Source organism: Balaenoptera physalus (genome assembly GCF_965194825.1).
Source record: "Balaenoptera physalus genome assembly, chromosome: 18".
Classification (NCBI taxonomy): Eukaryota; Metazoa; Chordata; class Mammalia; order Artiodactyla; family Balaenopteridae; genus Balaenoptera; species Balaenoptera physalus.
In genome coordinates, this window is record NC_138899.1 from 9,848,893 (window position 1) to 9,872,842 (window position 23,950).

The window sequence follows — 23,950 nt, forward strand, 5'->3', positions numbered from 1 at the left end:
ACAAAATCAAATAGTATCTTGGTTCTAGGAGATGTATACAAAGTGGCCCCAGAAAGGGGCTGAAAATCATCTATGAAAAAACTAAAAGTGACATCTAAAATATTAAAACATTTTAAATGCTTAGCAGACCGTGCAAAAAAAATTAAGGAATATTCTCAAGGCCAAAAATTGTGCTGATGTGAATGAAGAACAGCTAGTGGGCTCTAAGGCCAGTGGCTGCCCTGAGGGTATTTGCATATGCTTGTCACCTAGAACTTGCCATTTTAAGAGCTGTATCCCGGACAGACAGAGGGGCTGTTCAAGGTGAAGAGTCAACACAGAGACACCCCCATGTAACATCAGGACACATGAGGTCTGTACCTCAGTGAGAGAAGGAAAATGTCCATCCCTCAGAAGCAAATAGTGGGGAAACCTTCAGTCTTGACCTTGACTCCAAAAGAGTAGAGAAAGAGTACGCTTTGTGAAAATGTGTCAGCACAAGCCTGCCCGCGTGGGATTGGAGTTCAAAATCACATTACTTTCAGGTCTGAGAAATGTCAGCCAAGAAATTGACTTAAAGGGGTACCAAATTTGTAAGACACCTCATGCCCTCTGCTGAACCAGTTCTTTCTGAAAAAAAAAAAAAAAGTACTCTAAATACAGGTCTTGAAAATCTAGAGGAAATTAATGATTTCCTGGCAAAGTACAAACTACCAAGTTGATGGACGAGGTAAAAAAGCTGATCAGAAGAATATTGGAAAGCTTTGATCTACCATTACAAAAAAGATTGGGCCCATGTGGTTTTTCTGCTGGATTTTTATCTACTTTCAAAGATGAGATAATTCTTATTTTATTTAAGAAATTACAGATTGTACAAAAGATGGAAAACTCCCTAATAAGTTTGATAAAGCTACCACAGGCTTAACCTAAACCTTATAATTATAGTATAAGTAAAATTATAGACCAATTTTATTTATGACAGTAGCTGCAAAAATTATAAATAAAATATTATCCAATAAAATCAGCATAAGCTTCTAGGGTTTATTCTAGGAATATACAAATCAAGGACTCCTGTGATATATTTCATTGCCTCATTGAATTAAAGGCTAAAGCCCTCTAAGTAAAATAAAAGAGAAAGAAAGTCCTTAAACATGGTAGAAATTATTACCCTAAGCTCACTGCAACCATTATATATGAATACTGAAAAACTTTCATTGAAAATAAGGAGCATATTATGGACTCCTGTTATTACCACCACATTACTTAGTATATATTACTATTTGGCTATACCATTATAGCTAGTGAATTAATACAATTAACTCCAAAATAAATCTTGAAAAACATAGTATCTTCATTGGCACATGAAATATATATATATGTTTATAAAGCCCAAGAGATTTAAAAAATTTTAGAATTAATAGAAGAATTTAGTAAGGCAAGTTGAGAAAAATCAATATAAATAAATCAGTAGCTTTTCTTTCTACTGGAAATAACTAGGTAGAAATGGTAAAAAAAATAAAAAATAAAAAAGGTAAAAAAAATTCATTTTCATTAGTGACTGGAATATTAAATGCATAGAAATAAATTTCAAAATCAAACAATAACATATCTTTATGGGGAAAATTTTATTAAAGAATATGGGCCAAATAAATAGAAAAACATAGTATGTTTCTAGATATGAAGACTAGTTATTAATCCTTCTAAAGCTTTATATGTACAAGGTAAAGAAAAAAGTTATAAAGATGGACACATGTGACCATATCGTGCTTATAGAACTAATTCCACTAGAGTTAAAAATCTTAACTACTGACTAAGGAAAAAATATTGCAGTTTATACAGCAGACAAAGATGAATGTCCTTAATATCAACAACTCCAAAAACTGATAAGAAAGAAACAACACCACCATAGAAAATTGGCAAGGTTATGAACAGAAAATTGTTTTAAAAAAATAATCTAAGTCATCAATACACATCTGGACAGCTAAGCAAAAGTTTTATTAAGTTTGATTACATCAGGTGATGGTACAGATTTAGGACAAGAAACACTTTCCTACCTTGCTGAAAGGCAAATGACAATGTAACATTTTGAAAGTAATCTCTTAATGCTTTCTAAAATTTAAAGTGGGCAAACATGCCTTTTGCCCCAGAGGTGCCAGGTTTGAGACTCTACTTACAGATAGGAAAGCCCAGTAAAAACTGATATTGCATAAGGGTGGTCAGTACGGTCTGTTTTTGAAGTGGCAAAATGCTTAACCATTTTTCCTGGTGATTCCTTATCCAAGAAGTACCGCGCTTTAACGAATCAGTAGGGAAAATGTTGAATTAAATAAACATTGAATACCATGCAAAATTACGCAGCTGATAAAAAGAGTAAGTAGAACTTATATCTCTTAACCTGAAGGCATGTCCGTGATTGTTAGTGAGAAGCTGCAGAATGACACATAAAATGTAAGCCCGTTGTGTGGTTATGTATGTTTGGGTGAGGCTGGAGATGATTGAGGAGGGAATATAAAACATGGTTACCGTGAATCACCTGGGAAAGGTGGGCAGGAATTTTATTAATACTTTGTGTATTTAGGATTATTTCACAGTTAAAATGTATTACTCTGTTACACTTTTTTTTATTGAAGTATAGTTAACTTACAATGTGTTAGTCTCAGGTGTACAACAAAGTGATTCAGTCGAATACATATATATACACATATATGTGTGTGTGTGTGTGTGTGTGTGTATATATATATATATATATATATATTCTTTTTCAGATTCTTTTCCATTATAGGCTATTACAAGATATTGAGTCTAGTTCCCTGTGCTATAGAGTAGGTCCTTGTTGTTTATCTATTTTATATATAGTGGTATATATATGTTACTCCCAAACTCTTAATTTATCTGTCCCACCCTCACTATCCCCTTTGGTAACCATAAGTTTCTTTTCTGTGTCTGTTACATTTTTTAAAAGGGACATGTCAATTTAAATTAAGAAGCAAGGTGGGTCTAGAGAAGTAATGCTAATTTCCTCCTCACACCTAAATTAACCATCTGCAATCCCTTTAATGTTCCAGTCCTAAAAATGTTATTATTAAAACTCCACTTTCCTCACATTTTCCAAATGTGTGTGGAAGAAAATCCCTTCCATGTTGGCCTAGAAAAAGAGAAGCAAGCCATCCTTCATTCCTATCTTCCAGCAAATCATTTGGTATCTTCTGACAGGGATGTGTTACGACTATCTGTGCTCTTTAATTAGAAGTTAATCTTATGTCACTGACATGTACACACTACTGTATATAAAATAGATAACTAATAAGGACCTGCTGTTTAGCACAGGGAACTCTACTCAGTACTCTGTAATCACTTATACGGGAAAAGAATCTAAAAAAGAGTGGTTGTAGGTATAACGGATTCACTTTGCTGTACACCTGAAACTAACACAACATTGTAAATCAACTATCCAATAAAAATTTTTAAAAGTTAATATTATATTGCCATTTCAATTCCAGTTGTAAACTTCTTTATAAAATGAGGGCTCTTATCCATAGGACAAGTAAACGAAAAATAGTATGCTATGTTTGTATATGTACTTTATAATATTGTTATTTGCAATAGCAAATTCCTAGAATTAATGTGATAGATTAAGAGATTGAACGAATTTATTAACACAGTAATGTCGATTGTTAATTTATAAAATTAATAATGTAGACATATTAACATATTAATTTATGTGTGCATATGCACACACACACAAACCCCTTGTTATATTGGGTTGGCCAAAAAGTTTGTTTGGGTTTTTCCCTAAGATGTGATGGAAAAACCCGAACGAACTTTTTGGCCAACCCAATAAAATCCAAAATTCTCTGCTGTTTATGTGGCCCAAGATATAAATGATATATAAACTTTTAAATTGTAGTTTAATTACACTTAGTAATATGTAAGTGTAATTATACTCTATCATGTGCATTGTAGAAACTTTTTTTAGAAAATACAAATTATAGAAAAATGCAGCCTTTCTGTATATAGTACTGTAATTCTATAAATGGTGATGACTTTTAATTAATATCAAATGATGAATAGGGCTTCCCTGGTGGCGCAGTGGTTGAGAATCTGCCTGCCAATGCAGGGGACACGGGTTCGAGCCCTGGTCTGGGAAGATCCCACATGCCGTGGAGCAACTAGGCCCGTGTGCCACAACTACTGAGCCTGCGCGTCTGGAGCCTGTGCTCCGCAACAAGAGAGGCCGCGATAGTGAGAGGCCCGCGCACCGCGATGAAGAGTGGCCCCCGCTTGCCGCAACTAGAGAAAGCCCTCGCACAGAAACGAAGACCCAACACAGCCAAAAATAAAATAAATAAATAAATAAAAATAAATAAATTAAAAAAAAAAAAGAATATATACATATATGTGTCTGTGTGTATGTAAAATATTTAAAAAAAAAAAATGATGAATAATGAGGAAATAATACCACTCACAACCATTTAACATTTTAACATATTTTTCTCGGATTGCTTAAGATATATTTGGTCTGTGATGTTCTAGTTGGTGTGTTTCAAAACCGTATTTTTAACAGTATTGTTCTAGATTTTTATAGGATATGGCTCCTCATTTTATATGATAGTGGCTAAAATTCATGCACTAACAAACATATGAAATATTTTGAAATAAATTATAGTTTTAGATTACAATTTCACTGTCCCTTTGTTCCTCTAGGTGGCTTTTACGGTACTTTTTGATTTGGAAGCGCTTCTGAAGATATGGTGTTTGGGATTTACTGGATATATTAGCTCATCTCTCCACAAATTCGAGCTGCTGCTCGTAATCGGAACCACTCTTCATGTATATCCAGATCTTTATCATTCTCAATTCACATACTTTCAGGTAATACGAATAATGCCTGTTTATCTTTAGCATTTTTTTCTTTCCAGGGAAAATACCAACAACTGTAGTAAATACAAACTTCAAATAGGCCCTGTGACATTTTAAATACCAAAAATAGTGCCTTCATTTCATTGTTTTAAAAACTCTGAAAATTCAGAGTAGTAAATGGAGATGTTTTACATACAGTTCATAAATCAGCACAGTGTGTGGAAGTACATATTTTATATGTACATGGATATTATGCATCTGTGCATACATGTAAGATTTTAAACTACATCAGATGTTGACACACACTTTAAAGAACAGGAAATATGAATTTAATTCCAAGTGTAGTTCTCCCTTCTCAATAAGTCTAAATATGTTTGCTCAACACTAACTTACAGTTGAAATAATAAGAAATAAAACTTACCTTTACAGATTGTAATTAGTCATACTTCATTACTTATGAATTCCTATTACTTTCTTTGTGATGATTAAATAACAATACCTATAATTTTTTACTTTGTTTATAATAACTGGATATCTGTTTTTTCAAATGTGATATGTTCAATCACATTACTTTATAATTATTCAGTAAACAAAAGTAATTATTACTTATGTTCTTTGTAATTGTTGAATAATAGCAATGTGCTGAGCGTTCTTTTAACTACTTGGTCAAAATATAATATATGTATATGGGATATCTTAATTTTTTAAATCTCAAGTATAGTCATTTTTCTGACTCGAAATTGGTCATTTGTATAATTTATCATGTAAATGTCAGAAGTTGCATTGTTTTCTTCATAGATATTTTAAAATAGTTGGAGAATAAAATGGCAGTAGAATTTTTAAAGAAACAATTCAGAGAAACAAGATTCTAACTACTTAGATGAAAGAAAATGCATTCCAACTTCACTGAACTTACTTATTGATGATACCAAAGCCATCATTTTCAGAGCAGTATTAACTTCAAGTGCCCGATCGTGACCTGAAACTCAGCACTCCTGTTACGTGGGAGAAAAGACATGAAAATACAATTCACAAAAATGAAAAACATACCCCACAAACACACATGAAAAGCTGAGCCTCTCGTAATCACAGCCAAGCACACTGAACTCACAGAGGGTATCATGGTTCAAGCTTTCAGTACCGTCAACATCTTTGAACAAAAATCCCTTGCCACTGGTTGGGTTATATCCTCAGCCTTGGTTATCATAGGTGAGATGCCTGGGGCAAGAGACATACACATGTTTGAAACTCTTGATACAAAATATGCTTTCCAAACATTTGTGTCATTATATGCTCTTGGGCACTGCTGTCTAGATTCACAAAATCAACATGAGCATTTAGTACCTACATTAGAGAATCATTGTACATAATTACAGAAAATATGCCTCAGAGTCAAAACTACAACATATCTTTTTTCCAAACCTATTACATTAAGAAAGACATCAAAGCCTATTTCAGCAAGGGTACTGTATAAAATATATTCAGGGCTTTAAAATTATTATCATTTCTCATAGATAATTTTTCAGTGAAAAGTTACAAATAGGTCAGAATTTTGCACACAAAGATATTCATTCTAGAATTGTTTATGAGAGAAGAAAATGGGAACTGTTTAAGTGGTAAGCATATGAGGAATAGCTTAGTAACCCATATGCAAATTTGACCATAAAAATAATTATGATGAATTTGTAGTAACTTAGAGATATGATTGTTCTATTTAAATGCAAAACAGTATAAAATTATATAACAAGTATAGCTACATATCCATGCTATATATAACATATATAGCTCTATATATGTGTGTAAAATACCTATAAATGAAAAAATGACTGGAGAGAAATAAACCAAATTATTACAAATGATTAAAAGTCACCACCTCTGGGTTGTTTTTTTTTTCGGCTGTGTGGCTTATGGGGTTTTTAGTTCCCCAACCAAGGATCGAACTGGGACCCTCAGCAGTGAGAGCACGGAGTCCTAACCACTAGGTTTTTTCTTCTACTCTGTTTTTCACAAAATATCTAAAATCAGTGTGCATGGCTCCAATCGTTTTATATATAGAGATATAACTATAGACACAGTCACAATACAAGGTCAGTGAAGTTTGCAATTTTAATGTCTGTATCATTTGTAATAGTTTATGTTAATAGTTGAGTGATTTTCCTTTGTATCTCTCTATACATGGCCAAGTTTATATTTGTCTAATGAGATAAACACTGTCTCAGTTATTTTGTGCCTAAAAGCTAAATCTCTCAAGAAACTTAGATGTCACAAGGATTTTTGCAAATTCACATCTGGAGAACCCACTGTACTGAACAGATTGGCTCTTTATGGGCCGACTTTGATCTCCCCTGTTGGTCCTCACGCTTGCTTCTCATCTCACTTGACCTTCCTTCATCGTGCTGGCAGCAGTTCTTCCCGTAGTGAATGTCACATTATTCATATCTAAATGAAGTCAACAATTTAGTACAAAATGTCTCCCTTTATATCAGTTATCTCTGAGAGTTGGGTGTTATCCATCTCTTTATTCAGATGAGATTTCCTGAGTACCTACTATGTGCCAGGGACTGTTCCAGATCCTGAGGGCAGAGAAGTGAACAAGGCAGAGAAGATGCCCACCTCGGGAAGCTTGCATTCTAGAGGGCAAACAGTTCATACACAAGTACACACAAGTACACAAGTACAAGTGCATGAAAGGAATGCGAGTACAGGAAATGCCATCCAGGAGAAACAAGCTGAGTGAAAAGGATAGAAGTTGTGGGGTGAGGGTGCTATTTTAGATAAGTTTGTTCAGGGAAGCCCTCTTTGAAGAGGGGGCATTTGGGCAGAGAAGGAGCGAACCTTGAGAAGGTCTGGGTGGACGCATTCCAGGTAGAGGGAACTACATGGCACCTGTCCTAAGGAGAACACATGCTTGATGGAGTGAACATAGGGCATATTACAGGGAGTAATAAAGTCTTCACAAAATGCTCTGGTTCTGACATAGCAAGGTGATGACACCGGCTGGTATTTATTGTGCACCTACTATGTGCCAGGCACTCTGCCGAGTGCATGGCTTCATTTGTTTCTCGTTAGAGAATAAACTGTTTTGATAGAGTGTAAACTGCGATCCCTAGAGACTGAATAACTCGCCCAAGACCACATAACTAGCAAATGGTGGAAACTCGTTCTCAGGAAGTTTAATCTTATATTCATATTCTTAACCACGCAATTGCTACAGTATCTCACTATTAATCAGCAGAGTGACCTTTAGCAACAGACTTAGAAATGTGACCAGGAAAATGTGCTTTGGAAGCAACCACAAAATGTCCTGCAGTGCTTATCTTTGAATGTATGGTTTACTTTATTTCGTATCTGTAGGAACACAGAATCAAAAGGCTTTATTGGGTAGATAGAGTGAAAAGCATACTTATCCCCAAATAAATGAAAAGGCATAATTAGAGTCACCGATAAGGATTTTGCCTTTCCACAGATGCAGGCCTACCCCTTTGAAAATGCTGATCAAATCACCAATGTGGGAATTGTGTTATGTTTCTTCCAGCTAATGAAATATTAATTTATCAAAATTGCACAGATGTGCATAGACTGTTTTTATTAGAATTTGAGACAGGATTCAAGATTACTTAGGCAATCTTTTAAATATGACTTTAATGCAAGTGGAGAAAACACAAGGTACTGAAATTTGAGCAATAAACCAGTTGAATTGTTCCTGTAAACTTTCCTGGACTCAGCTGTTTAACTATTAGATACTGGATCGTTTATGTCTAAGAATAAATAAAAGTGTAAAATCTTTTCATATTATTATTCTGGATGTTAACTATTTTAATAGTTCTTATGATAAAGCTGTTTGCTTGTTATTTGGGAAGATGACCCAAGTGTAATATGTTCTGATTTGGAAATGTACGTTCAGAATTATAGCGGGAAAAACTAGTAGCTTAACCGTGCCTGTGGTATAATGTTTAATTTGAACACTATAATTTCTCACATAAATTTTCTTAAGTATTGTGTTAAGTATTTTAAATGAGCATGAAGGAAATCTACATTTGCTCAACTTCTTTAAACATTTGTCCATTAGTTTATTAGACGTGCAGCTACAACCCATACTATTGATATTTGTGTTCTGCAGACAATAAGAATACGGTTCACCATTAGTAGTTCCTGTTAATTCAGAGTCTGGGGGTAGCGGGTAAATGCGGCTTCAGGGATGGCCAAATTCAGAGGCTAACGTGGTATTATTGGGACCCCGTCCCTTTCTCCACTCACCTTGCTTCTGTGTTGGTATCATTTTTAAGCTCTCTTTGTCCATGTGGTGGCTAAGATGGCTCCCAGAAGCTCAGGGCTTATGTGGCTCTTACAGTAACTCCAGTTGGGGCTAAAAAATAGGACACCTCTCACAGGTCCCACAGAAGTTCTGATGACTGAGGTCATTGCGAATACCCTGGCCAGGCCTGGATCATGGGGGTCAGGGAGTCCCTTCTGGGGCTCACAGACTAAGAGCAGAGTGAGAATGATTTGCCAAAGGAGAATCAGGAGGATTAGGAAGCTAGGGTTGCTGGAAAAATCCAAACGCATGTTATTCTGTGTAAAAATTTAAATCTAGGTTTTTAAAGCATTTCCTCTTCCTTACTGTATTCTTTCTTCTCCTGAGAAGCCTTTACAGACACCTTAAGCTCTTATTGATATCGAACCATCTTGGACTACCATTCTACTTACCATCTTTCATTTATACCAAGACCACAATTTTCCTATTTTAATATCTCTAAACTGGGATCTGTCTTATAATCAGTGGTGTGTTATACTTTAATTGGCGGCATTTTTCAGTTTCTCAGTGGTATATAAAAGAATCGATGGCATCTTAGACTTGTTGAAAAATGCTACTTTTCCATACTTTATACTTCAACTTTTAATTATATTCTACTTTATATTTTTAATAGATATGTCCTTAAGAGCTGTGCCTTTGTATTATACTCCCTTTGTAACAGTAATAGCCATTGAATCTTATTCGTCCAACACAGTCTTTGGCACATAATAATATTTGTTAAGTGAATGAGAAAATTAATTAGTTATGGGTGGGAGTTTTTGCATATATATATATATATATATATATATATATATATATATATATATATATATATATATATATATATATATATATACAGAACATCTAAACGTGTGTGTGTTTAGATAACCAGCTGAGCACGTATAACAAAGTTCTAAAAAATACAGGGCTTGCGTAAGATAGAAGTGTGTTTCTCTCCAGTTGGTGGGAGCCCAGGGCAAGTAGGTGGCTCTGCTCCCCAGGGCCATCCAGAAAGCAGGCCTGTTGGGTTGGACCGAATCTATCATCTTCTATACGAGGCTTCTATTTTTGTTTCAAAGGGACAGTTACAGTTGTTTTAATTTCCCAGCCAGAGGAAGGTATAAAAAGAGTGTCCAGGGCAAATTTATTTAATTTAAAGTGCAAAAATCACTTCTTGTCACATTCCATAGGTCTGAACCTAGTCCGGCCACAACTAGATACAAGTGGGGCTGGAAAATGCAGTCTGTAGCCTTGCTAGGCTAAAATTCAGCAAGTTCTATTAATTAAAGGAAGGATAGCATGGATCTTAGAGTAGCAGTCTCAGCCATGAGTAAAGACTCCTTGATAGATGGATTTTTTAAATTTCCTTTTGAATGTACAGTAATCCCTAGGAAAGTTTGTTTTATGAGACAATGAATATGCCTAATATTGAACTAATGTTTTCTTTAATATTTGAACATTAGAACAAATGTCAATTTATTTCAACAATATGTGTTAATTAATGCCACTTTGAATTATCACATCATATATTAAAACACTGAGTTGTCACCATTTTCCTTCCTTCATTCCTTTGGGATTTATTGAGTTCTTGCTATATGGCAGTCACTGAGCTACTGATAGCTTAGTTATTAAATTGTTTTATCGCTAAATGGGATTTTATAGAGTGCTATGAAAAATGAGATTTTAGTATGAACTTATTTTAGACTCAGTATAAGTAAACGATCGAGTGTGTGTGTTTTTCTCTCCCACAATAGGTTCTTCGGGTAGTTCGGCTTATTAAAATTTCACCTGCATTAGAAGACTTCGTGTACAAGATATTTGGTCCTGGAAAAAAGCTCGGAAGTTTGGTTGTATTTACTGCCAGCCTCTTGATTGTTATGTCAGCAATTAGTTTGCAGATGTTCTGCTTTGTCGAAGAGCTGGATAGATTTACAACGTTTCCAAGGGTAAGAGCAAAAAATGCAGTCAGTTTAATTCAGTTATTCTGAATTAATATCAAAGTAATTTCACTTTAACAGTGGTTTTAAAATATTGTCTTTTTTTATAACTTGGAGTAATTCAGTTTTAATATTCACAGTGGTCTTTTCTGCAGAATACAGGTGTTTGAGCACATTTTCAGCATTGTCAGATTATGTGTCAATTCTAAAATTCTGGAAATAATCTAATAGAATGAGATGCAGAAACCAGTAAAGATGGAAGATAGGGTTCTTAGTACCTATAAATGAAAATATAGCAGAACTTTAAAATTATTAATTTAAAAATGTTTAAAGTTTGCTTTTATGTGTTTGTGAGAGTTAACATTTTAAATCTGTTCTACAGTTCATATATATTTTTATGTCAGGCATGATCTAGAAGGAAATTTTGATTTTCAATATATAAATTTCATAAACTCTTCAGATATGAAGTGTCTTTAAAAGATCATCTAGTTCATAACTCTGTATTCTTGTTAGAATTCACTTAGGCTAAAAAGAAAGTTAAAAACCAATCAATCCATAAAGAACTTGTGTAGAAGATACAGCACCTAATCAGAAGGATCCTGAAATTTAACTCCATGTGGATTTAGAAATATGAAAAAATATAATGACCAAGGCAAAGAATATATATAGATATTTTTATAGCCTTGGGGTAAGAACAACATATATATTTTTTTAAATGATTTTTTTTAAATTTATTTATTTCTATTTATGGCTGTGTTGGGTCTTCGTTTCTCTGCGAGGGCTTTCTCTAGTTGTGGCAAGCGGGGGTCACTCTTCATCGCGGTGCACGGGCCTCTCACTATCGCGGCCTCTCTGTTGTGGAGCACAGGCTCCAGAAGCACAGGCTCAGCAATTGTGGCTCACGGGCCTAGTTGCTCCGCAGCATGTGGGATCTTCCCAGAGCAGGGCTCGAACCCGTGTCCCCTGCATTGGCAGGCAGACTCTCAACCACTGCGCCACCAGGGAAGCCCCCAACATATATTTTTTAAAAAAATAAGCTTTGAGGGCAAACGTGTCTGTAACATAACAGATAGACTAATATAGCCTGGGTTATTTTTTTTAATCTTAACAGATAGACTAATGTACTCTGGGTTATTACTTTTTTTAATCTTGTACTAAATGTGTTACTCATTGCCAAGCATTTGTTGAGTGCCTATCAAGAGCCAGGCCGTGTTGGCCATCCTGAGACATAAACAGTTAAGTCTCTAGTCTTCAAGTATTCTCAGTTGAGGGTGGGTAACCAGTAAGTAGACATAAAACATGGCAGACTTTGATAAAGGCAAACACAAGGTGCTCTGGGAACCCAGAGGTGAGGTCCATAACCAGGAATGGAAGAATCCAGGAGGACTCCCTGGAAGAGGAAGTTAGTGAGGAACAGCTGGATGGAGCCAGATGAAGTGCACAGAGAACAGTGTTCTGGGTCATGGGGACAGCCTGTGCTGAAGGTTGAACTGAGCTGTGTCTTGTTCCAGAACTTAAATGAGAAAGGACAGCCGCTGACAAGAGGAGGACATAAAGCCAAGGAACTTTTAAGTTGGTGAAAGCGTGATCATGATTAAATGCCAGTGAGAGAGTGCGAGGAGAGGGCAATAAAGATGTGTGAGCTAAAGAGGATGCTGGCAGAAGGTTCCCGAAGGCAGCCTGCAGGGCACTGGCACAGGGCAGGTGTCGAGGTGGTCTTGTAGGACAGCAAGCCGAGCCGAAAGCCACAGCGAGCCTTGGTTCACTTTCAGCCGCAGTGCAGGCAACAGGCAGGAACCGGCACCGCTGCCCAGGTCCCGTTCTGCCCACTGGGCAGCGCTGGGTGAGGGGCAGGTGGGCCAGCCCTGGCATGGTGACGAGAGAGGGATCTTTGCCCAGGAGCCCTGAACAAAGCTCCTGCCCTTTTAGGAAGCGGGGAGGGGGTAGGGGTATGACTAGAGGAAGGGCTAGAAGTGAAAATGTACCGAGTCAGGATGGAGAGAAGTGCCTCAGCTGAGGCCCCCGCGTGGGGAGATTTCCGAGCAGAGGCACGCGGGCCGGGAATGCCGCTGTGCACAGGAGCGGGGCAGCCTGGGGGCCGAGTCCTTGCCTGAAACTCCCTACAGACACTGCAGTGCACAGCTGCGCCCCAAGACTGTGGGGGGGGGGCAGCTTCCCTCCCCTCCCCATGAGCCTGCCGGGCAAAGCCTGGTCCCTGGCCGTGGTCGGGTCACTTAGGATCGGCCTGGAGCCAGACTCCTCTACAGTGGGACCAGCTCTTCCTCCAGGGATAGAGAGATGTAAGCAAAGGTGACAGTGCTGTCGTCAAGGCCACCTTCTCTTAGGCTGCCTCACTGCCCCCTCACTGGGTGAACACAGAGGGCAGACTGCCATCCTCATTATCATGACCGTCCAGCCCTCAGGCCAGTTTAGTTCAGCTCCCTCTAAGGGTCAGCCAGTGTTCCAGGCCCGGGGTGGGGAAGGGGTACTAGATGGTAGCAACCCTTTATTTATTACACAGACCTATCTGAATTTCATACCTTATCTTCATTTTTTTGCCCTTTCCTCTCATTTCACCCCACTAACTTTATATCCTTTACCCAAAACCTCTTTGAGCCAGATGATTTTTGGAGTGCAGAATATTCTAGATATTGTAAGGGTGATATCACCCTCCACAGCTGTCTGAATCAGCACCCTATAACCAACACATTAATATTTCTCTAGCAAAACATCAACGTTCAAAGAAGGGTAAATAAAGACAATAAATAAGACTTAGGTCAGATCAGACTTTTGCCACTAAATGAGCTACCAACAAAACCAAACAAAACACCTTTGGGTATTTTCAAAATGTTTTGAATACTGAAGCTGTGAATAAGGGCTGTGGGCCTGCATATAAAAGCATCGTGGATAAGAGTCTGTACTTCCTGCTCCATCGCTTTTTAGTTATATGACACCAAATGAATTATTCTTTAAGCTTTTATTTTTTCACACCTAATATACAGGCAAAAATGGTATTTTCCTCATAGCATTGTGTGTGTTGAATGATAAACAAAAACGACCCAACTCTGGGTTTAGAAAGCATTAAAAAAAGTGGTATCCTATATAATATATTTGAAATCGGCATAATACAGAGGCTACTCTGTATTAAAGACAAGGCTGCTTTAGATCCAGGCCTGCCTTAGCCCCTTGGGATGTGCTCTAATTTTCCAGCCATAATTGTAATCAAGTAGCATTGCATTTTCAGATCTCCAATTACTCAATTGTGCTTTTCCGCCTGATTACTGTGACCACCTTAATGAAAGCAGCCAGCGACTATGGGGCCCCTAATCAGTTATACAGCAGCTGACAGCGTTGACACGGGAAGTGACTAGATTTCTCCTTGCATATGAACGCAATTAAGAGTTAAATTCCTGAAACATAATCAAATCTTGCAAGAAATGTTAAAAAGGTTACAGTTACAAAAAGCCATCATTATCATTCCCAGCCAAATAAAGCATCATCTGTTGGTGGCACTTGCCTGATATGAAATGATCAGGAAAGGTGATTAGAAACACAGGGCAGACGATGCTAGATTTTTGCGGGTCTTGCCCCCTTCCATCCTCATGGGACATCTCCCTCATTACTCAGTGGCTGGGTGTTGAGGTAGGTTGGATAATTATATTATTAGCCAAAGCACAGCACATTAGGAGAACAGATTTTCTGTAAGAAAAATCACGTGATCCATCCCAATGCAAAATCGGAACTTTTAAAATCAGCAATTGTTTGTATTATCTTTACTTGGATCCACTCCGTCTTGGAGGCTAGCAACCCCCATCACACACAGGGCCATGGGATGCAGGAAGTAACTGCGGGAAGGCGTGAGAGGCTCAAGAGAGGACCGGTCATGAAGAGAGGAGCGTTCTTGGCGAAGGGGACCCAGCATCTGTGCCCGGGAGGTCATTCCTCTGGCTGTTTCTGGAACCTGACCTTGACCCAGCCATCCGGGGGGGGTATAGTCTCTCTAGAGAAATAGGACTAGATGTAAAACCCAACACTGGTTTGATTGGACCTGATTCTATCCTGGGCTCCAGCAACCTGCTGCGAGACCCCTCTAAGAGGAGCTGACATGGACCTGGGAAGCTGGTTTCCCTTCCAAATCCCAAGAAGAGAACCCTGGAGGGGCAGAGGGGCATAGGAGACAACAGCGACCCGGGCACAGTAAGTAACCGCTCAGTGCGGTGACCCTCTGGTGCAGCTCCACCCACACTGGAAGACCCCGGGTGCTTCTGGAGATACTCAAAGGTGAAAGGATGCTAAAGGGATTAGGATTAATCCACCGGTTCCCCAGTGGGTACCACACTGCAGCCTGTGCTCCATTGGCAGTAAAACTGATGCTTCTTCGATGTAAATTGTCTCACGACACTCTCCTATTTAAACTGCTTCAAAATTCTCCTTTCCCTCAAGATAACAAACATTTTAATAGGGTTTTCAGTATCTTTTTCTCTCTGGCCCCATTTACCTCTTTGGGCTCATATTTCAGGATTTCCCCCAACACACCTTTCAAAGGCAGAGATGGTGTCTACCTTTTTTTTTTTTAAATTTTTTAGCCACGCAGCATGTGGGATCTTAGTTCCCAGACCAGGGATCGAATCTGTACCCCCTGCAGTGGAAGCTCGGAGTCTTAACCACTGGACCACCAGGGAAGTCCTAACGGCGTCAATCTTGCTCATTTAAATCCTCCATGTTTAGCACAATCCTTGCCACAGCGTAGCTGGTGAATAGGTGTTTGGATGAAGAATGAATAATAGTCCTGGACCAAAACAAACCTCTCCTATCCTTCCACACTGTATCAGGCTCAACAGGACAGATGCCTTCTTCTGCTGTTGTCTGCAGCTCCGAGACCCCTGTCAGCCTCCATCACTGCCCTTACCCTCATCCCATCAGCAATGTCTTCATAATTCTGTCTGAATGCTTTGGCTGCAAGTAGCAGAAAATTGACTGCAACTAACTTAAACAATTAGTAAATTTATCTCACAAAATTCAAGGGATTAGGTAGACTTCAGGAAGCCAGGACTCTGGGTCTTTCACTGAAATTCTCCCAGTTGTTGTCATGGGTTAACTTATGTGCCCCCAAAAGATGTGTTGAAATCCTAACCCTCAGTACTCCCAAAATGTGACCTTATTTGGAAATAGAGATAATCAAGTTAAAATGAGGTCATTAGGGTGAACCCTAATCCAATATGACTGATATTCTATAAAAAGGGGAGATTTTGACACCGAGACAGACATACACAGAGAGAAGACAATGTGACACACATGGGGAAGACGGCCATGTGATTGTCATGACATCTACAAGCCAAGGACCTCCAAGGATTGTCAGCAAGCACCCAAAGCAGAAGAGGCAAGGAGAATCCTTCAGAGGGAGCGAGGTGCTGCCGACACCTTGATTTCTGATTGCTAGCCTCCAGAGCTGTGAGATAATACATTCCCACTGCTTGAAGCCACCCAGCTTTGGGTACCAGCAGCCCTAGCAAAGCAAAGCAGTTTCCTTGTCCATGTGTTGTCTTCATGTGTTAACAAAACGGATGCAACATTTTCAGGCTTCGTGATAAAATCTAGAAGAAGGAGGATCATCTCTGCCCAGATCTCCTTCTTAGAATCAAGGACACCTTTCCCAGTGCCTTCTCCCTCCCCCTGGCCCCCAGCAAACCAGCTCTCATCTCTCATCCGGCAGGACTGGGTCACTTGGTCACTACTAAATGAATCACTGGCAAGATGGCTAGAGTCAAGGTGATTGGCTTGGATTCATCATAGGGGAAGAAATGGATACTGGGGAGACAACCACAGAAGCCACTACAATGGTCACACCCAAAACCTGGACGAGATTTCTCTCGCTCATTTCTGCCTCTGAAGCTCCCATATGCCCTGTGCAAACAGGCTGTGTAGATAGACACGGAGTAGGAGGAGGGCTGGTGTTTAATTTCTCTCCCGGAAGCATCTGGGTCCCAGCTCCTTTCCAAGATGCCCAAATAGGACCTGCCAAGCAGCCAGCATAGGGCCTGGCACATAGTGGGTTCCTGCTTCCCATCTTTATGGTTACTTCTGTCACACACCATCGACACGTATGCAAGGTCTCATCCTCTTTACTAGACTGCAAGTAGCTTGAAGTTGGCAGCGCTGCGCTCTTCTCTCCTGACACCTCTCAGAGCATTATTAACACTGTGTCATGGGATCTGCAGCTTCAGGACGCAGAGACAGAGAGGAAACAGCCAGAGGAACCTCAGCATAAACCCGGTGAGAGGGAGCAAAGGAGCCTGAATGTTTTCAGTGGGAAAAAAAGGAATGACATATTGACACAATTTAATAAAACAACTTTGTCATCTCAAGCCAATAACTTTCTCTTCTAATTTGGACAAAACAGACACACTGCTAAGTAGAAATAAGATGAAGTCCTGCTCTGAGGCAGTATCCTGCCGTTCCTGTTTTGTTGGGACTAATAGGTTGTATTATAAGGAGAACAATTAGATTAGCTTTTCATGAAGGAAAAGCCCATACAGGTCATGAGACAGGTTGCTATAGGCAAGAGCCACATCTCTCTATAACAAAGACAAAAACAGTTTGCATTTTCTCCTGGTTGCCCGACAAAAGCTCATGTGCGCAATTTCACCACTGTTTTTGTTCTGTTTATCCCTCTACTTAGTATATGAAGAAACTTTCTTCTATGTTGCTAAAATACTTGCAATAAACATCCCCTGTAGATCTTTAAATAGCTCAATATCTTTATTCCTTTTAATTTCCTACTAAAATAACAATAAGCAGGCCTCATTTGTTTTGCATTCCTACAAATGGGGATAGTTTTTATTCATAAAGAATACACTACCCTCCATAATACAGGGTACTTGAATTTTAATACTGTTTATTTGATATGTTTTCTTAATTTGCATTCTCTAAATGCTAATTACTTGCTCTATTGAATTTTCACTTATAAAACCATGTCCAAAGCAGTTAAACAATATAAGCAGTCAATACTATAAAACACTTAATTACAAATTAACTTCCCTGTTTCCTCTCACCACCAGAATGGCAAATCATGCTTTCAGTTGCATTGAAAGAATTACTGAGAAATTTGAAGAAACAACTTGCCCCTTAATTTTTTTCAGCATTTACCAGATGAAGAGAGTTTGACTACATTTTTAATCAATTCAGGGTTTACCTTATCTTCAAAAGGATAATTAGTTCAATCTATATTGCCGAAATCTTTATTAATTTTTGTTTTTTATTGTTTGGTCTTCCATGTATTTTTAATTGTTCATGATATATTTCAGGCATGCAAAGGTATATAAAGAATAATAAAATGTATTCTTCCGTGGCCGTATGCGGTTCAAAAGTCAGATTAGCAATGGATCTGAAGTCCCTGAGCACATGCCCCTCATCCCTCCCCTCCCTTTCCCATAGAGAACCACTCTTCTGAACTTAATGTTCGTCCTTAGTACATCCCTTTATGCCCTGAGTGCATATATAGGCATCAGCTGAGAATCACATATCTTTTTGCGTAATTTAAACCCGTCTCATGTGGTCTCATACTGCACTGTTTCTTCTGCTAATTGCGTTTTTTGCTCAACACTGTTTGTGAGATTTACCAATATGAGTACTTGTAGCTATATTTTATTTATTTCCCTTGGGGTATAATATACAACTATACATTGCACCATACTATATATATAGAGAGAGAGAGAGCACTATTCAGAGAAACACTGCACAATTTATTTTCCCATTCTCCCGTGTAGTAGGTGAATTCTAAAATGGGTTTCCAGGACATCTGACCCTCTACATAATCTTTTCCCTTTGGGTTTGGGCAGGACTTGTGAATATGATGGGATTTCACTCCTGGGAATAGGTTGCTAATGATGGAACTGGAGTGAATCAAAAAGGAGGTTATCTTGGGTGGGCCTGACCTAATCAGAGGAACTGGGCCCTTTCTGAAGAGAATGATTCAGAACAAGAGAGGATCTCCAGTTGGCCTTGGACAAGTAAGCTGCCATGTTGTGAAGGGCCATGTGGCTAGGACCTGAGGGTGGCTTCTGGGGGCTGTGAGCAGGAAACCAGGACCCTCAGGCCTACAACCACAGGAAGAGAATTCTGATAACAACCCGAATGAGGGTAGGAGACCCTAAGTTCCAGATGAGACCGCAGCCCAACCTACACCCTGATTTCAGCATCTGAGACCCTGAGCAGGCAACCCAATTACACCCCGCCCACACCTCTGACCTACAGAAACTGTGAGATAATCAGTGAGTGCTGTTTTAAGCCATTACATTTGTGGTTTGTTACACAGAAATAGAAAGCTAATGCATGCAGGTTTGAGAGGTGTGTTTCTAATATTTTGTGACTCCAAATAGCACTGCTCTGAACATTGCATGTTAACTTGCACAGATCTGAACTCTGCACTTGTGAAATTCTGCACGTGTGAAAATACTGTTAGGGTATGAAGCTAAGACTGGAATTGCTGGGTCTTAGAATAAAGATATCTTCAGCTTTAATAGATAGTGATAAACTTGCATTCCAAAGTACTTTTACCAATTTATCTGGCATCTGTAATATATGAGAATGTTCTCAGCTTCAACTCAGCAGTATTTGGTCTTGTCAGGCTTTGTTTGGCTTTTAAACATTTAGCTCTTCGTTTAACCTGAATTGATTTTTGTGGCTGCTGTAATAAGATAGGGAACAATCTTATTCCTGTTTGTCTAACCCATTGTCACAGTACCATTTATTGACTGGTCTATCCATTCCCCACGGTTCTGTGGGCCAGCTGTGTCATCATACGATTCCACATGTGTGTGCCCAAGTCAAGTCACACATGCTCCCTTTTCATCTCCTTTTCCCATTGAATTTTTTTCTGGTCAGCCTCCAGTGAAGCCCAGTAAATATCCAGCTTAGCAATCTCCACCTTTCAAGGGTCCGTGACTTTGCCCCTTGTGTGACGTGACATTAAAAACCAAAGTCTAGCAGAGCTCATAAATCCCCTAGGGAAGGTGCCTTTTCTTCACTCAAGCTGCCCGTTAGTTTTTGGTCCTGGAGTTGCCATTATATTCCTAGATCTTAACTAGGCCTTTTAAAGGATGTCTGTTGCATGTTGTCCAGAATTTCCTATGTTTTTTTTTTTTAATTGTTTGTTTATTTATTTATTTATTTATTTATGGCTATGTTGGGTCTTCGTTTCTGTGTGAGGGCTTTCTCTAGTTGTGGCGAGCGGGGGCCACTCTTCATCGCGGTGCGCGGGCCTCTCACTATCGCGGCCTCTCTTGTTGCAGAGCACAGGCTCCAGACGCGCAGGCTCAGCAATTGTGGCTCACGGGCCTAGTTGCACCACGGCATGTGGGATCTTCCCAGACCAGGGCTCAAACCCGTGTCCCCTGCATTGGCAGGCAGATTCTCAAGCACTGCGCCACCAGGGAAGCCCTCCTATGGTTTTTAAATCATTTTTTCTTATGTACGATCAGACACTGAGGTTCTGTTATAAATTTTTGAGACAAAAAAGAAAAAAAGAAAACCACTCTGTTGACTGTCTTTCAGATAGATAGCTTTATTTTTTTTTCTATAAGCACAACCCAAGGCCAGGCATCCTAGCATCTGCTTTCCCCATCTGCAGCCTCACATCTCTCTGCATTTGTTTGCATTACAGATATTATCTCCACTTTGATTCTTTTTTTTAATTGAGATTTTATTTTTATTTATTTATTTATTTAAATTTTATTTTTTGGCCGTGCTGCACAGCACGTGAGATCTTAGATCCCTGACCAGGGGTCGAACCCGAGACCCCTGCATTGGAAGCGCAGAGTCTTAACCACTGGACCGCCAGGGAAGTCCCTCCACTTTCATTCTTATATCCTCATGTTTATACATCTCTTTGTATTTGCTTGCATTACAGATATTATCTTCACTTTGATTCTTATATCCTCACGTTTATACTCCCCTCATCTGCTACACCCCCGGAAGTTTTCCACAAATACTGCATACATCCATTCACAGTGAAGACTAAATAGATTGTTTGCCTATCTTGTTGTTGTTTATAATTCAGACAGCATTCTCCATGTGATGGAGCTACGCGGTGGCCGCACATGAACCAACGTACTAACTTTCACTTACAGCAGAGTTGAGCACATAAGGACGAACTCAACTTATCCCCTAGTAGAAACATAAGAAGGAGCTCAAGCCAGAAAGTGAAATGTGCTCCAACAGATGTAGTCAGTTGTAAAGAAATATCAAAGATATCCTGGAGTGTATTTAAAAATTTCCGGGAACCTATTATGTGCTATGTATTGTGCTTCCAACTATCGTTTCATTTTAATAAGAGAGGAAGAGATTGCTCCCAGGGAAGGAAGTCTGCAGAGCTCTGTGAAGAGTTGTTGTCAGGAGGATTTGGGTAATGGCATTAAATGAGAGTATTCTATGTAAGGAAAACAGAGTGAGTAAATCAGAGACATGGGGAATCACAGTGTGAAAGGAACTGCAGTGTCGGGCTGGAGCCTGACCATTGGGTGTCTTCCGAGGTTGGGATTGTGACACGGGGGAGCCATTGCAGATTTTTACTTTCTTTGTTATTTTTCCTGGAAAATAGTGGAAGAGCTACTTTGAGGAAGTTTACACTGAAAAAAAAAAGTTATTTCTCTGAGGAGGTTTTTCATTGAACAAAACTCACCTTTATTGACCAAAGACAAAAATTTACGATCAGTTGAGGAACTTCTGGCATCTTCAGGGCAGTAGGGGAGGTAATTTTTTATTTTATCTGTGTGACCACTATTGTGTCAAATCTTCCACAGTCTCATAAAGTCAGTCCCATCTGAAGCTTTAATCCAAATTGTCATCCATGCCTGGACATGGCCCTGCAATAGAAACTAGCAATTTGGTTTAAATTTTGAAGTAATGCAATATATAGCTTAATGTAACCACTTCCCTCTTAAAACCTGAAAAATTAACTCTATTTCCTTTCTGCTATAGCATCTGAGGTTCTTTGGCTTCTATTTGAATTTATATTTGTGGTGATTCATCAGTGGCGTAGTGATAAAATACTATCCTGTGCTCTTCCTCTTGGAGGATGATTTTAACGCAGCATGAATCACACAGAAATGGCCATGTCTTTTCCTGTGGCTGTGTGTTGATATCATTTACCACTGAGCTTCAGTATTCAAGGAATTATTACATTTCTTGAATAAAACATCCTTCTATTCCTACCCCTGATTCCAGAAGCATATTCTTTGGGGGAGAACCTTTTTTTGCACCTTGTCATATTTTGGTAGTTTTCTACCAGTCATCTTGTAACTGAAAGTGGGGTCCGGCTGTCTGCAGCTCAGAAGCCATTAAAGAGGCCAGGCTGGTGGATAGGAAAGTTTGCTTTATTTCGGATGCTGGCAACGGGGGGTGAAGGCGGACTCCTATCCAAAGGCTGACTCCCCCCACTGACAATCAAGGGGCAAGAGCTTTGATAGGCGGAGGGAGGGGGCTCCATGCAGAAACAGCACAGTCAGGTCTGACCGTCATCTTGACATCGGTCATCGGTGGTCTGACCAGCGTCATCTTGATTGTTTTAGGTACAGTCAATCTTCGGTTCCAGGGTCGGTTTGTTCCCATTTCCTCAAGGCCAGTTCTCGGAATTGTGGCAGTTTATGTCATGGCTATAGCCTGGTCATCGTGTAGTAGAATTGTGGCAGCTTATGTCATGGCTATAGCCTGGTCATCGTGTAGTTAACTTCTTCCACCTGGCGGGGGTTTCAGTCTCTATTAGACAGCTCACAGGATATGGCTCAGAATATTATCTACAGCCCTTAAGGAGGAACTAAATGTCCTTGACTATGCTTGATGACTAAACTATCATTATTTGGTCTCCTTGGACTATTTTCCTTTGTTTCTGCATTTTCTCACTTCTCTGATTAAACTTATTCTTTGGCTAAAGTTTTTCCACAAACAAAAGGCAGGCTGAGGACATGGAGGGGCAAGGACCATAGGGTCCTGCTCTGTTTCAATCTTATTTGTAGTTTTCCAACTAGTAGTTACCATATTACATAAATATTATTTTAATAATCAGTCTACTCCATTGCACCAACTTCAAAAACCAGTGAGAGTTGTTAATGAGGAATATGTGTGTGTCTCCTTCAGTTAAGATGAGTTTCTGTGAGCATATTTTCACTGATGAAAAGCTAACTATATTTTAAATACTTTGTTGAGTCTTGCCTACAAAAAAATACAATCTATAGTCAAACATTTTGACTATTCTCTCGTGGTTACATATAATAAAAACAGAACAACAGTAAATATCTTAGAGGATTATTAGAAAGTTTAAAGGATATAATATATTCAGACTAGTTAACATTGTGCTGACAATGTAACAGGGAATCAACAAGCAGTAGCAGCTAGTGTTTTTCTTAAATAGCGCAGAAATCCAACTTCTTAGCATGAAACACTAAATTCCTAGCAATAATCACATAGCCCAACATAAAAGGATCCCTCAGTAAATCATTGGGCATTAACTGTACAGAAAGCATTCAGTTTTCTGTATTGCACTGAAAGTTTAAAAATCCACCGCCATTCTGGTTTGGACTATTCTTTTTACTCACCCTTTGCAACTTTCAACAAAAATGCAAAATGTAAAAAATTATAAATAAGATTACTGCTAGAATCTGAAATAGCTTATCATTCACTATTTCACATTTGGGACTAAATGCAGAACCATTTAATGACTGATGTATAGATTCATTCTTTCCCCACTGCCCACCCCTTGGGTGCAACTGCCTACCTCTACAGAGGATTCTCTCCAGCCTTCTCAAACATCTTCTCTATGAATCAATGTTAAAACCTTAATGTCCAGGAAACAAGACGGGATAAAAATATACATGTGCATGAGAGT

The 23,950-nt window shown here is 38.9% G+C and overlaps 1 protein-coding gene across 7 annotated transcripts in view; it reads left to right on the top strand.

Moving 5' to 3' along the window:
- NALCN (sodium leak channel, non-selective) overlaps window positions 1–23,950 on the top strand; it is a 282,121-nt gene that overhangs the window by 121,665 nt on the left and 136,506 nt on the right. For all 7 annotated transcript variants that reach the window (XR_014255981.1, XM_082434589.1, XM_082434590.1 and 4 more), the window contains 2 exons: window positions 4,684–4,851; window positions 10,888–11,079. Coding sequence is in view for 6 of the 7 variants with exons in the window: in XM_082434589.1 (XP_082290715.1) it covers window positions 4,684–4,851; window positions 10,888–11,079 (360 nt within the window). In the remaining variant the exon portion in view is untranslated. The remainder of the gene's footprint in view (window positions 1–4,683; window positions 4,852–10,887; window positions 11,080–23,950) is intronic.